Source organism: Rutilus rutilus, assembly GCF_951802725.1.
Source record: "Rutilus rutilus genome assembly, chromosome: 10".
NCBI classification, from domain to species: Eukaryota; Metazoa; Chordata; class Actinopteri; order Cypriniformes; family Leuciscidae; genus Rutilus; species Rutilus rutilus.
Window position 1 is genome coordinate 1,997,425 of NC_140215.1, and position 16,425 is coordinate 2,013,849.

Sequence of the window (16,425 nt, forward strand, 5' to 3'; positions counted from 1 at the left end):
TTTTCCAGGAAAAAACTTTAAACATGTAATTTTGGTGATCAAAGATGAGTTTTAAGGGATACAATTATTGAGTACAGGAGAACTTTAAAGTACTGTAACAAGGTTACATGAGTCAAAAACAACGAAAACAATAACTTTTTGTGCATTTTGACATATATTGAAGGGCACAGATAAATGTGACTTGCTTTCAATCTTACTGTAAATCTGAATGCCTATAATTAATGAGGAAAAATCAATTCATAGAGACATCTCACCATGTTTTTAGGAGTAAAAGTGTTCTATAAATCGGGTGAATGATAGCCTTTATGAACAAACCTTCAGAATATAGAATAAAACTGTAAAGTTTGGTGATGGTGAATGTAAAGCTGACTCAAACTCACCGCCTAACACTAATACTAATTAAGAGGGTGGAAGGTAAGCCCACATAATTGAATGTGGTGTCCCTGTGACGCGTGACTCTCGATGCGTGATTATTTCCACAGTGTGTGTGTGTGTGTGACGCGCCCAGGTCGAGAGCGCGCTCTGGTAATGGTGCGCGCGGGGACTCGATCTCGGTGTTGATTGGTCGCCTGCTAGAGAGACTTTACACCCTTTATCAGCATCAGTATGACTTAAGTTCTCCAGAACCAGAACATCATTCAGAAACTCAGCCCGACTCACACGGATATTATGGGGAGGAGCGCGTGCTATCGGCACTTCTCGGTGTTTTGCTGTTTAGTGTGGTTTATCAGCAGCTTTTACTCAGCTGTTGGTGAGTAACTTCAGCACTTGCATTTCATTTCAGCTGACATTACATTTCTACAGATTTTGCGATGACAGGACGCATTTCTCTTATTTTATAAAGTTAATTATCAGCTTTTTACGTGGTGTTTGAATCTCTAATGTCATTTGTGCAGGATTCCCGTTGACCAATTTGGAATAAATCCTAAAGGAATCAAATAAGATGGATAAAATTAAATTCATATTTGATTCTCTATTGGATAGCCTGTTTTTAGAAAGTGCATGGAGGTCTTTTGTTTTACCATCATCGATCTTGTTTGTTAAACATGGAATAATATTCCATTAGTTAGCGATAGTTCATGCATGAACTAATGTTAATGAGCAATAGGTTTATTACAGTATCTATGAATGTTTCTTAATGTTAGTTAATAAACATAAAACTGTTCATTGTTAGTTCAGCTCAGACACATTCAATAATATTAACAGATACAACTTCTGATTTAAAAAATTTAACTGAGATGTAACTTTATTAGGCTACTGTAAGTAATAAATGTTGTGGAAGTATTGTTATTAGTTTATGGTAACTAATGTAATTAATGTTTTTATATTGTAATGTGTTACCATAAACATCTGGATTTTTTTTTTTTTTTTTTTTTTTTGCATTTTGCATTTTGTTGAAATCCTGTTATAATAATTCCTATAATATTCATTTAAAGTTGTTTCCAAATGATGATAATAATCCATCAGGATTTTAGAGTGGGATATCTCTGTCTGTTAATCAATAACACAGATTGTGTTTGTATGTGTGATTGCAGAAGGCTATCCTAGACCACTGACAGATTGTGATGATTATGGAGATTATAATCAGGTATTTAATTATTATTATTTTTTTGGCTTAAGTATTGTCTGATAATTCTAATCTATCTATCTATCTATCTATCTATCTATCTATCTATCTATCTATCTATCTAAACAAATGTACAAGTTAACTTTAAAGGTGCATTGTGTAATATTTAGGAGGATCTGATGACAGAAATGCAATATTATATACATAATGTTTTCAGTGGTGTATAAAGACCTTACATAATGAACCGTTTATTACCTTAGAATGAGCCATTTCTATTTCTATTTTTTTAGAATTCAATATACAAACATTCAGTCATCATGTCCATAAACAAAGATTATACATCAAATAATTCACATAACATAAAATTAATAACAAGTATGAAATTAATAAATTAACAAAACAAAAAAGACTTACAAACTTCATTAATGAAATTTTTTTATTAATTTTTTATTGAAAAGTTTTAGATTAACATAGCTTTCTTTTTTTTCCCTTTTTTTACCAATTTAAGAGACTGAAAATATATGTCAGTTTCAATTTGGAATAATTTAAAACATGGTCTTGATTTGGAAAATTTTTCTTTATGAATATGGAACTTACCTAATAAAAGAATGAGGCATTTCTATCGATCTACACACACCGCGGGTCTCCTTACATCGACGTGTTTCTACGGTGGCCCTAAACGGACAAACGCGTTTCGTCACTATTGTTGTTCTTCGTGCAAAGAAGCTATAGCTAAAGTCAGCGAATAAAACACTGACACAATGATGAACAAGTAACGATAATATTCGCAATAATGTTTGCAAAGTAAAGCTAATTCCTTAATTTATCTTTGTAAAGAAACCTCATTGCTTAACTGGCTACTCTCTGCTGTTGGGTGCAATTCGCAACCTCTCCACTAGATGCCGCTAAAACGCACACACTGCACCTTTAAGTCATAGCTAATCATACTGAATATGTCTGTGTTGTTTTTAGGCCTCGGCTTTACTAAGTTCTCTGTGTGGTGTGGAGTGGAGGAACCAGGACCAGGTGAGTGTGTGTGTGAGTGAGTGAGTTCATCATCATGACCTTTGACCCCGTGACCCTGTGTCTGAACTCTCTCATGTGTTTCTACAGGAGCAGATTCAGAATGTTTTTAAGAGGGTGAGTTCATATATAAAGCAGCTTCTGCTCTCTGTCCTGCTTCTGACTGACGTTCTGTTCGTTTTTCCTTCTGCTCTTCAGTTCCTGTTTCATTATTCCAAAGCACAGAACTCAGTCGGCGAAGTAGAGAGAGAGGTATCAACATCTCTACAGTACTCAAACATTCTCTCTATTTAATGCATATTCCCTGATAAGTGGCCAAAAGTGATGTCCAACCTAGGAAAATTGACCATTTATTGAAATATTATAAAGATTTTGTAGTCATATTGCGTAGTTGCGCTTGGAGTCGATTGTTTTATTAGTCATAATGACGCAATGAAACATTTACAAACTGAGTTTTATCCAGACTGTCATACAAAGAAATTATGAACGCATGCAAAAACAAGAGAGAACCAACTAAATATGAATATCTGATTATGTTGTGGTCATTATGTTTGCATTATCCTGTCAGCTTTTTGCATAGTAAAATAAAACCTGTAACTGTATTTTGCCCCCCCCCAAAAATGTTATTATAAGTTTAGTGTTTTATTCTTCCCTCATATTTAAAAGATTCATCCCTGTAAAAAGTGATCAGTTGACTTAACTTAAAAAAACTGAGGAAACCCGTTGCCTTAAAATTATTAAGTAAATAAACTTCACGCTTAATCGTAAAAATTAAGTTATGTGGAATTATCAAGTTCGATTTATTTCAATTAAGCATTATGTTTATTTACTTAATAATTTTAAGGCAACGGGTTTACTAAAAAAAAAGTAAGTAAGTGAACTGAACACTTTATACAGTGTATTTTGATGGTTTAAAGGGATAGTTCACCCAAAAATAAAAATTCTGTCAGTCATTACTCTCCCTCATGTTGTTCCCTGTAAGACTTTCGTTCATCTTCAGACACAAATGAAGATATTTCTGATGAAATCTGAGAGCTGCTCACTCCTCCATAGGCTGATAGGTAATCGAGATCTGCCATCCCAGAAACGTTTGTAAAGACATCGTTAAAATAGTCCAAGTGACTACAGTGGCTCAACCTTAAGTTTATCAAGAGATGAAAATACTTTATGTGCGCAAAAACAAACAAAAATAACGACTTTATTCCACTATTCTTATTCATTCATTCGTAGTGTAACAGCGCAGCGCTTCTGGGTTGTACGTCAGAACGGAGGCTCACTATTGGCCGACGCTGGTCATGTGTGTGATGCTGGCCAATAGCGAGCCTCCGTTCTGACGTACAACCCAGAAGCGCTGCGCTGTTACACTACGTGAACTCACTCTGAGGCGAAGAGTTGAATAAAGTTGAATAAAACGCACATAAAGTATTCTCGTCGCTTGATAAACTTAAGGTTGAGCCACTGTAGTCACTTGGACTATTTTAACGATGTCTTTACTAACTTTTCTGGGATGGCAGATCTCGATTACAGAGAAGCCTATGGAGGAGTGAGACAGCTCTCAGATTTCATCAAAAATATCTTAATTTGTGTCTGAAGTTGAACGAAAGTCTCACGGGGTTGGAACAACATGAGGGAGAGTAATTACTGACAGAACTTTCATTTTTGGGTGAACTAACACTTTAATAGAAATTGTAGGGTCATTAAAATCACTTTTGTCCAGTACTGTATATATGAATATATGTTTTCTCTTCGTCTTCAGTCTCATTCGGTTCACCCGTTGATGCGTCTCTCGCCGAAGCTCTCTCTGCGCCGGAAGAAACAGCAGGTGCGGCAGTGCTCTCTCTGATCTGATGTTGTCTGTCAGACGCTGTGATTACGAATGCACTGTTTAATATGTGCTTGCTTTAATCTCCCGTGTCTTTTTTTGAGTAACGTGTGTCTTTCTCCTAGAGAAGCTGAAGAACGTCTGTGGCACTTCTGGAAGAAACACGCGAGGTGCGTGAGAACAAAAGCATCGCGTAAAGCAGACGCACAATCATTCAAATTGTTTGTCTTTTTAACAATCGCTGGGACACATTTCTCAATACTTTGGTCATTTTTCCAGAACTCTTTGAACGCGGCAGTTCAAAATGCACTAAAACTACCAAAAAACTCTAATTAACTCATTCTTCCAGAACACAAGCAAAGTTTGGTAACACTTTGTTTATAATCATTCTGCTAACTATAAACTACATGTCAAATAGCAGTCATTAGAGTATTAGTAGACGGTCTGCTTACAGTCACCCCGTAGTCAATCATTTTATCCCTTAAAACTCATCTTTGATCACCAAAATGACTTATTTAAACGGTTTCCTTCTTCTTGCCTTAAAATATCTTGAATGTAACTCGACACCCTTCCCTCATTTAGTGTTCGCGGTTCTACGAATATGCAAATGAGCCCCGCCTCCACTCACTCACTCAGCTCAGAGATCCACTCGTTGACGATCACACGTTGATCTGGTTGGATACAATTTACAAGATAGTTTTTAAAATCCAGCGTTTAATGTTGTTTATGTGTCTATGTGGTGTTTTTAATGTGCTTTAACACAAACCATGTGTGAATTCATAAGTCGACACCATTGCTGAGTATTTCCTCCTTAAAACTGCAGTGAACCAAAGACAGTCTCAAAAACACGCTTTGAAATCGCTGGTGTTTCTGACGTCACAAACTACCTTGTAACCAATCAGATCGACGTGTGATCGTCAACCAGTGGATCTCTGAGCTGAGTGAGTGAGTGGAGGCGGGGCTCATTTGCATATTCATAGAACCGCGTATACTAAATGAGGCAAGGGTGTCGAGTTACATTCGAGATATTTTAAGGCATGAAGAATTTATTTTCAAGGAAAAAACATTTACATTTGTAATTTTCGTGATCAAAGATGAGTTTTAAGGGATAAAATGATTGACTACAGGGGGACTTTAAGTCTAACAGTTGTGAAAAGAGTATGTAAACGTGCAATTTGGCCTCTTGTTTTTTTTGTGCCAAAGTAATTTGAAAGATGTCTTCATGTGCACATGCAGTGATAAATGACCCACAGTTTCTCTCACATGGCCTGATGTTGAAATCACTGTGTGAAGAGTTTTGAAACCGTGACCCAAGTATTGAGAAAGTCGTTAAAGTGATTTAGTAAAAACTGTAGGTTTGCATGTAAACGTGCAAATTGGCCTGTGGGTACATTGAGTTTTTGTGGCGTTTGAATGAGAAAATAATTCATGTAAATTGAATAAATTTTGTGCTAAAACAATGATAACTGATCCCAGAGAATGTCTAATAAGGGGAGAAGTTTCACTCTCAGTAAACTTCCGGCTTCTGAACTGGTTGCAGTTCCACTCTGGCTCCACATGAGGGCGCTCACAGGACGAGTGCAGTTCCACTCTGGCTCCACATGAGGGCGCTCACAGGACGAGTGCAGTTCCACTCTGGCTCCACATGAGGGCGCTCACAGGACGAGTGCAGAATGAATGGAGGTCTATGGAGCTATACCCCTCAAAATCCACTTTTCTCCGGATATAATTTTTGTCTAGTAATTTGAATGTTGTATTCGAAAGGAGATGCAAAGAAATTACACATTGCTGGGTGTTAGATTTTTTACAGTCACTTATTTGCTTTAAAAAGTCTTTTAAAGTGTCAATGACGTACGACCAGAGATACTGCTTTACGGCAGTCCTTCAGTCACTTTGGTGCTTTCGCGCTCTGCACTTTCTTTTCACTCGAGGCATCGACAACACAGCTGACACAGGTAAACACACGTGCTAGAAGAGTTTTTGTTTTGTTGTTTTAAAAGACCACGCCGAAAATACACACACACACACACACGATGCCATCAAGCGGTATCTCTGGTCGTAATCAGTCCTTCACTGACCAATCAGCGTTCATTAGCAGAATGCTAGTGTGTTATGGGCAACAACAACTCAACCTGTAAGAAATCGAAAGGACATAAGTACTCGTTCATTCAACTTTCGACCTATAACCCATGTTGAACTTGCAAAACCTACAATCAAATCTGAGATTTCTCAACGGCAATCGGGTGAAAGAGACAAATTTGGCCGTCTAGCCCCATAGTCTCCCATTCATTGTGCACTCATGGGCGATCGCCCCCAGTGGAGCTCTGGTGGAACTACAACCACAATTCGGTACAATAGGACTTAATAGCGAGTGGCCAGGCTCTCCTGATCCCCAGTTCAGCTCACAGAGAAAAAGTGACCCAAGTATTGAGAAATGTGTCCTGGCGATTGCAAAAAAACTGTAACAGAGAGCAAAGCATGAGAAGAAAAACACATCATTGTCAAAGTTTTTGCTGTTATTTATGGGCCAATAGAGGATGTGACAGAGACTCTAATGATACTCAATAGTGAGCATGAGCAACAGTTTAAAGATTTGATTCATTTCCATGTAAATTGGTGGATTTAACCCCGTGTGTTTCTCCTCTCCACAGACGTCCTCTGTTCTTATCTGGGATTCTCTCTGACACCGTAACGCCTATAATGTGTTAAAGCTGCATTATTGTTGCTGTCAAGCTTCAAAGCCCCACCAGATTTCATTAAAACCTCTTTTAATAAATGTAACCTCATGCTTGCCGACGGTTTACGTATTATTGCTAAAACACTAAACAGAGATGAAGCGTTTCGGTATATGCGGGTGCAAATCAGAAAGCCTGGGTAATGGTGAAATGCAAAAAGGAAATTGATGGGAAATAGCCTGAAATTGTTCATGACATATCCCTAAATATCACAGCTTGTCCTTAAGCTCGGTTTAGAGGGATGTGGGTGAGCGGAAGCGTCGCTAGTCATTAACACACACACACAAGAGACACAGTAAAATGCACTCAAATCAAATCAATATATGTTTTTATATAATAAACGGTGACAAGCATTGAACTGACAAAGGTTGCATTATTAGAAATCCAATATAAAACAAAACAATGCAAATTTTCTGTGAAAATGATGGCTGGTTTAAAAATGTTTTCGAGTGCAAGATAAGCAGGAGTCACTCTCTATGGGAAACACCACTCTAGTCCCCGAGAGTGGATGAGTTTTTAAAAATGGCAAATATTAGAGTCTGCCCGGCAACAGCTTAAACAGTCTTTTCTGATGTTGTTCGAGTCGCCTCAAAACGACTGGAGTTTGAGAGATTGGCACCATGGCAGTCCAGCTGTGTGTGTGTGTGTGATGTAATGTCAGTCCTCGTCTGAGTCCTCATCACCGTTCTTGCGGCTCGGCGCCGAGCAGCGGATGGACGTCATCATCTGATCCTGGATCTGTTTTCTGGGGTTTTCCTCCAGGTCAGTCTTCACCGCTCCGGTCTCTGATAAACGCCACTCCAGCTCTGAAACACACAGAACAGCTGCTCCTTTACAAACACATCTTTGGTAAGGAAACGTGAAAACGTAAACACAAAAATAGGCAAGGCAAGTTTATTCATATAGCACATTTCATACACTATGGTAATTCAAAGTGTATGGAAGCTTGTTTCCGCCACTGAATAATAAATGAATACTAATAATTGCGACTAATAATTGTTTTTATCTCACAATTCTGACTTTTTCTCTCACAATTGCGATATATCAAGTCAGAATTGTGAGAAATAAAGTCGCAATTCATAAAAAAATAAAGAAAAATTTAAAAAAAAAAAAAATCGCAATTGCAAGATATAAAGTCGCAATTCTTATAAATAAAGTCGCAATTGCGTGTTATAAAGTATAAAGTCAGAATTGTGAGATATAAACTATTTAGGTAAAAAAAGATATAAAGTCAGAATTGCGAGAAAAAAAGGTCAGAATTCTGACTTTATAACACGCAATTGCGACTTAATTTCACACAATTCTGACTTTATTTCTGTGAGATAAAAAGTCGCAATTATCTTTTAAAAGGTTTTATTTTGTTGCGGAAACAAGCGTCCATAAAGTGTTTTACACAGAAAGGAATTAAAATAGTCACAAAATAAAAGCAAGGAAAATTTAAATAGTTATAAAAGGAATTAAAAGAATAAAAAGATGTTGATATGAGAAACTTCTCATCTGGTAAAACACCGTTGTATAATTTTTCACAACTCCCAGTTTTACTCTGAGATTTTCCCATGATTACACTGTGATCAGATACTTTACATACAAAATAGATAGATACTTTTTATTATATATTTTTGGTGCTGGACAGTCGGTATGAACTATCATGTATGGAAAAGACGAATACTTTTACATAACAAATGTAATTATTTTATTTAATGACAACATGTATAACAAAAATCTGTATCCACAAATCCAAATAATCATCACAAAACCTACTTTTACTCATTTTAGAATAACTAATTGGCATGCTAAATATTCACTTATACTTAAATTATATATATATATATATATATATATATATATATATATATATATATATATATATATATATATATATACACACACACACACATATACATATATATATATATACACACACACACACACACACATATACATATATATATATATATATATATATATATATATATATATATATATATATATAAAAAAATATAACAAAATATATAACAATTTAAATGTATAAATAAAATATATAAATACCAATTTATATTAAATAAATAATAATATAGCCAAATGAAAATTTATTCATTTAGATTCTGCTAAATTAATGAATGTAAGATATTAGGGGAAAAAACTATTGTTTGTACAATAAACAGACAGTCAATTCATATTAGGTGATCAACATTTATTTATATTGTTGTTATTTATATTGAGTTATTGTTATTTATATTGAGTTATCAGCAGCAATGGCTATGTTCAGTATTTCAATTAAAATTTTTTTTTTGATTACAATCACTTCTTATGTGATGAACAAATAGCATGTGTGTTCATGAGTGGTTAATAAGATTTAAAGGAGTGAAACTAACACAAACACAGCATTTTAATCAAGAAAATCACTCTCACCGTCACACTTCAGGTTCATGCCTCCAAACACCAGCGGGCCGATGAACTGGGCCTTCATCTCGCCCTCGTAGTAGATGAACAGCGTGGGCAGGTTGCGGTCGGGGTAGTTGGGAATGCAGGTGGTGGAAATAGATTTGATGAACTTGGTTTGAGGAAACTTGTGGGCCAGATATGACAGATGCTGGTTTATCAGCGTGCATAACGGGATCCTGCGGGATAACAGACACATTTATTAGTCAAGGTACTGGATGACACTCATTTAGGCAAGGGAAGCATTTATATAGCGCACATGATCAGTTAAAGGGGCTGTATGTAGAATTCAGAAACCTGTGTTTTTAGTGACACCGGTGGCCGTTCAGTGAACTGCAGCAAGGCCTCGATATACTCACGGCGAACTTCTTTTTCTTTCTTTGCTTAGAAGTAAAAAGAAGTTGTAAATACCTTTACTGTTAACGAACATCCAGACATCGTCCACGTTTAGATGAATATGTAAATATGTGCAGCGCTTTCCTCTCAATAACAAGAGGCGCTGAACGTTTTTTACAGGTCGCCGAGAGTTGCAGAATGTTCAACTTTGGGTAAAACGCAACGCACATCACTGTCACTTTTTACTCAACCGTCCAATCACAGTGGAGGAGGGGCGGGACTAATACCACACCAACCAACCGTCACATTCTGCTTGTACAACGTCAACAGACGACAACAACAACAACAAGCATAATAACGGAACAAAATCATTTAAAACAAGAGCCAGAGAAAATACGTTACATTGTATCGACATTTTAATATAGAATCAACACAGAAACAAAATATGTGTGAAATGAGATACTAGTAACACTTTCGCGGATATTCCGTATCATAACAAGCGAAGCGTCTCAACTGAAAAAAATGCTGGATAAAAACGCTTTAGTGGACACGCGGCCTTATGATAGTTTGATTATAAAGTATATTTGAGACTATATAGATCTGACTAGCCTAGAAATCTAGACGCACCCTAGCGGCAGCTAAATGTATTTTACAGCCAGGGCAGTCTAGCAACTCTCCGCTGACTTTCGGAGCTGGAAAAACCTAAATTGGGTCAGGCCAATCACATCGTGTATAGAGTAGGGCTTAACATAAAGACAACAGAGTTGCGACGGTTCCCTGCTACTTGAAAACAAAGAATGGCGGCTGCTGCTGGAGAACAGTCTGTCGAATCGGCTTTGGCCGCGACTCTGGAGGAGTTGGAGTTCAGCTTTTCTTTGAGAAAAGAGCAAAGAACGGCACTTAAGTCATTCTTAAAAAAGCAAGATGTGTTCGTAGTTTTGCCGGCCAGATTCAAAAGTTGAATCTATCAACTAACTAGGGTTGTGCCAATGGACGATATCATCGTCCATCGTGATGGCTGACCGACATCACGATGGTGAACCACCATCGTGATGCCACGCCCCCACCCTGTGAGACCAGCCCAGTCTCACGGCAGTTCGTGTTCGTGTGTACACCAGTGGTTGGGAACCTGGCTCTTAGGCAAAAATCATGTGGCTCGCAAGGTCTCTCACCCTTTACCAACGAACGATAAAAAAATTAAGACGTGCGTGTTCAGTGCTGTTCGCGAGTGTCACGAGTCACCACAGCAATCAACTAACCGCTTACGTTTCTGTGGTAACCTAACAGTTACAGCTCCTGCACTGGGATTCAAGCAGCTGCTGCTTGTTTAAGGTGATGGCGAAAATCATTTTAGAACAGCAGCGAAAATGTAAAAGTAGGCTATATGAACTTTAATATATCCTTTTATTGAAACGGGTGCTTTACTGTTCAGAGACATTTCGAAACATTTCACCCGCTGGCCGCTGGTACTTTCACTTTTGCCGCAGAGACCCTTTATGTCCTATAAATGTGTCGTATTGTTGATAATCCGCGCAGATTTCAGTTGATGATTCTGTTTAAAGTTATTAATAATAAAACATGAATGAATGAGAAAGAAAAGAGCAGGATGTGCTTTATATTGAAAAGAAATATTAAAAGCGCGATAAGTCGCGAAAGAGACCTGAATTGTACTGACAGGATGCTGTGCGCGCGCTCCGAGCGCAACACGGACAAGCATATAGTCTTTGTCTTCGGTTGCGAGCCTAAACGGCCAAATAAACATATAAATATTTCAAAATGCCAAGCCGAGTATTCCCGTGGCGTAAACACAGTAGAAGTAGCTACTCTCTCTCTCTCTTCGTGATGGTCAGCGCGATTCCGTAGCATCTCCCCCCCCCCGACGATATCATCGTCCATCGCGATGTTTTACTGTAAACATCATCAACTGCCAATTTAGGGGACATTGCCCAACCCTACAACTAACGTTAACTCCGCTGTTGGGAAAACGCTCTGGTTGGTTGAAGCGCTGTCCTATTGCGAGCAGAGGGAATTTGAAAGGCAGCCGTTTATCCCCTCGGATTGAGCCGCGTCTATGGAGAGTTGCCAGACACAACATCTTGATGTAGGTCTGGCTTGCCAGGCTAAGATCTGACTGTAGTTTGAATGAATCTGTGACATTATAGTACAGAATGGCTCTTTCTGCATTAGTTTCATATAAACGTCACATCCTTTGATTTTCCCGGCAAAAACGTCCCGAGTCATTCACGTAAACATCAGTCAACAGGCTTTCATAGACGACCTAGGAAGTCGAGGAAGGTCTTGTTTTATACAAGCTGTTCACACATCGCCAATAAAAGAGTCATTAATGCATGACAATTCTTACACATAGCCCCTTTAAGAATAAGAAGAGAAATATACATAAATAAGATACAGTGCATGGGAACTTTTTTGTTTAAATAACTAAATAAGTTGTTTTGCATTATAAATAATGAATGCATACATCTAAATTATAATGAATGCATATATATAAAGTACTGTCTGCAGAGGTCGATGTGTAAAATCACCCTGGTTTGTAGAGATGCAGCACCACCCAGATTCCGGCTCCAGCTTCATTCACCTCCTTCACGTAATCCTGACCCGAGATCTCATTCAACTCCCCAAACGCGTTCTTTATCTGGTTCGCTTTCCACTCGGCAATTCTCTTCTGTCTGTCAGAGAGAGAGACCATGCACAAATAATTACTGCTCTTTCATTACCTGAAAGTTTAACTCTCGCCAAAATGCAATCTAGGCTCTCTTTGTGAATCTACCCGAGGCAAACTTTCATGTAAAAGCATAATTAGGATGGAAACGCCACTTTTAAGATTGACCGTATTTTCGTTTTAGGTCAAATTGCCTGTTGAATGGGAGTGAATGGGGCACTTCTATGATCGCATCAAAAATCGCTATTTTTAAAACACTAATACGGCTCGACACAACATGAAACTGTGCTGGAAGTGTCACCAGGGGCTCTACACATGAACTCCAGCATTGAGAACAGTGTTTGTGTACACAGAGTTTACTAAAGAGAAAGATCAACTCACTGTTTCTGTGTCCGCCGGCATTCTGACAGTCAAAAATAGTCGATCTCCGAATGCAACGTAACAGGGAGGAGAGTAAAGATGGAAAGCTCCTAAAGCTTAGTTCCATATAAATTCACGGATAATTTGTTGTTTTGTCGTTAGTGAAAATCAATATTGACCTTGTATTTGAAAAAGGATCCTCATAAGAAGCAATACTAAAATCCAGAGTCAGTTCATTCGCATTCGGAGATCGACTATTTTTGACTGTCGAAACACCGGCGGACACAGAGACAGTGAGTTATTCAAAATCTTTCTCTTTAATAAACTCTGTGTACACAAACACTGTTCTCAATGCTGGAGTTCATGTGTAGAGCCCCTGGTGACACTTCAAGCACAGTTTCATGTTGTGTCGAGCCGTATTAGTGTTTTAAAAATAGCGATTTTTGATGCAATCATAGTCGTGCCCCATTCACTCCCATTCAACAGGCAATTTGACTGAAAACGAAAATACGGTCAAACTTAAAAGTGGCGTTTCCATTCTAATTATGCTTTTACATGAAAGTTTGCCTCGAGTAGATTCACAAAAAGAGGTTGCATTTTGGCAACAGTTACCCTTGAATAGAAGTGTTTGTGCAGCAGCTGTAGGACAGGTCAAGTTTTTAGTCTATAGTTCAGTGTAAATAGCCACCTATTTTCCATTTTGGGAGATCACATAAAATGAATTTAAAAAAAAAAAAAATTTAACGCTGGATGGAAACGCTAAAATGCGCATAAATTCTAAAAATGCTTATTGCACTCAATTGAGTTAGAAATATCAATGCAGTGCTGCGCAAAAACACTGTTAAAGTGACAAAAACATAATGGTGTATTTCTTCAATATGTACCTGTACATCTCCATGGCGAGCTCATCCTCATCACTGAACTCATCTTCATTTTCCTCCAGCTCCTCCAGAGTCATGCTCTCATAAGTCTTCACTGCAAAAGAACAGAATATGAGCTCACATACTACACATCCACAGGCTTCAGAATAAACAAACCCGATTATCAGATGACAAGGAGCAGCAAAAACAACATTTAAACTATAACTGTGTGAAGTTAACTCAGGGTATATACAGGAATCATGGGAGTTAAAACCTTTAGACCTTTTTTTAAGACTCTTTCCATTCATTTTACGACCTCATCGCCACTTCAAGTTTTAACCGGTTACATCGGCGACACTTTAACTTACATTTACTATATATTGATTGTAAGATAGCACAACTAAACAGTCTTAGTTTGTGATAACTCCTTATCAATAAAAAACATAATTCAGAAGGTTGGGAACGAAGCACAAGAGAACTAACTGACTAATTGATACAATTCTTTGGACAAATATACATAATGAAAAGATGATACAAAATTTAATACCTTGGAAAATGGCATTTAATACCTTTTAAGGCCTAATTTATCAACTTTTAATACTTTTTAAGACACCCTGTAACAGTGTAAAAACTCCTCTTACCAACAGACTGAGGCTGATGAAGCTGCTCGTCCTCTTCCTCCTCCGCCGGTGTTTCTTTAGGAGGAAGAATACCTTTCCTCCTGAGGATGTCATTCCACTCGGTGTCTGCGTTCGGGTCCTACATTCACAACAAAACACATTCAGAGACGTGATGTTATCGACCACACGCAGGAAAAATGACAACTTCAGTTTGAGAGTTTACATGACTTCAGGCTTCATACTCATGACTGGTTTTCAATCAATAATGCGTTTAAATAATTACACTAATCAGTGTCTCCAATAAGACCCTCAGGGTTATTTTGTATAATATAGTTTTTAATACTACAATTTAATTTCAACCATTTTGTTGTTTGTCATTTTAGTTTTATATAGTTTATTCATTTTTATTTCAGATTTAGTTTGTTATTTTAGAACATCAATATAAACTAGACAAATTAGAAATGTTGCTTTTTTTAATATATATATATATATATATATATATATATATATATATATATATATATAATTTCACTTAATGTTTTTAGTTAAGTGTAATAACCCTGCCCTCAACAGACTGCACTCAAGTTTTAGTCTACTAATAATTGATGAAATAATATGTTAGCGCAGAACAAAACTACAAACATTTATATTCCTTACAAAAATATCCATGATTTTTCTAATTTATATGGCCTTTTCAGGCCTGGAAATGACATATATATTTATAATATTCCTTGATATTACCTTTAGTCATCAATATCACAGCGAAAAATTGCTATTTTAGATCATTTTCACTCAGAAATTGCTAGTAAATGTCACGAACAGTTAGGAAAGGCAAGTAACACTGAATTAAACGTGAAATTATTGAATGTAGAACAAATGAAACCGCATTTTCTTATAAAACTTACTCATTTTTTTGTTTACAACTTCTAAAAATGTTTGTTTTACAGTGTAATACCAACCCAAGAATGACATACACACAATGTAAACATACAGATCACTTTTTTTTTCTCAGTTAGTAGGAATAAGTTAGATTAAAACAATTACTAGTCAGAAGATCTTTACTAAACTATCGTCCTCATCATAACCAGCATCTCCAGAAACTGCTCTAAACCATCGAGAAATCAACGATCATTTCAAGTCCAATATAACGTGAAATAAACAACATATTTGGTTATTAATCAGACAAACCTGCATTTCTGTGCTGTGAATCACTCCTCTGCTCTCACGGCGCCGGAAACAGAAGGAGCGCTCCTCATTCTCTTCCGGCCGAACACAAGCTGCGTCCGTGACATAAAATATAGAAAATATCCTCCTTTTCACCAGTTTTATAAAGAAAAACTGTCTGTTAAATCACAATATATACTTTAGCGACACGATAAAAAAATATATTTAAAAATATGTTTGCACAAGACGATTAATACGCACATTTAATCTCGAGCGGAACAGAAGTGTGTAGGACGATATTCAGGGTTGCACCGTTTTTCGCCTTGTTTCTGAATGCCCATATATGGCGTTGTATTGCAGCTGATAATGTCCAGATAGCGCTGTCAATCAAACCTCATGACAGGTGTGACAGACTTGCGTTTACTTTTTGATTGTAATATAACAGTTTTGTAAGAATTGTTTCTTACGAGATTCCTCTGAGTTGCATTTCAATGTTTGAATTCTTTAACAACAATCTTAATTCACACCAAAATAATTTGGTATAAATACAATCATAAAATAAATGGACTCTTCTCTCGTTTCCCTCTGTTCATTTCATAAGATAATAAAGTGCTGGGCAACGATTAATCGCGATTAATCACATCCAAAATAAAAGTTTGTGTTTACATGTTGTGTATATATTTAAGACATATTTGCATGTTTATACTGTGTATATATATTTATACATAATTGATATTAAATATAAATAAAAAATTTTTTTAAATATATACATGCGTGTGTGTATTTATATATAGGCTACAAAATAATTATACACAG

General features: G+C 36.9%; 2 protein-coding genes across 2 annotated transcripts; one reads left to right on the forward strand and one right to left on the reverse strand.

Annotated features, from left to right (window-relative positions):
* The first annotated feature begins 654 nt into the window (after positions 1-654).
* On the forward strand, positions 655-7,188 carry nms (neuromedin S). Its single transcript, XM_084420420.1, has 8 exons — positions 655-751; positions 1,536-1,588; positions 2,540-2,593; positions 2,681-2,707; positions 2,789-2,842; positions 4,347-4,412; positions 4,540-4,582; positions 7,064-7,188. Exons 1-8 carry the CDS (start codon positions 670-672, stop codon positions 7,102-7,104), a joined length of 420 nt encoding a protein of 139 aa, XP_084276546.1. The 5' UTR covers positions 655-669; the 3' UTR covers positions 7,105-7,188.
* A 270-nt stretch (positions 7,189-7,458) lies between these two features.
* On the reverse strand, positions 7,459-15,936 carry pdcl3 (phosducin-like 3). The gene is made up of 7 exons (XM_084420419.1): positions 15,871-15,936; positions 15,634-15,722; positions 14,467-14,584; positions 13,850-13,940; positions 12,469-12,612; positions 9,560-9,768; positions 7,459-7,953 (listed from the first exon to the last, which is right to left on the reverse strand). Exons 2-7 carry the CDS (start codon positions 15,637-15,639, stop codon positions 7,805-7,807), a joined length of 717 nt encoding a protein of 238 aa, XP_084276545.1. The 5' UTR covers positions 15,640-15,722; positions 15,871-15,936; the 3' UTR covers positions 7,459-7,804.
* Between the last annotated feature and the right edge of the window lie 489 nt (positions 15,937-16,425).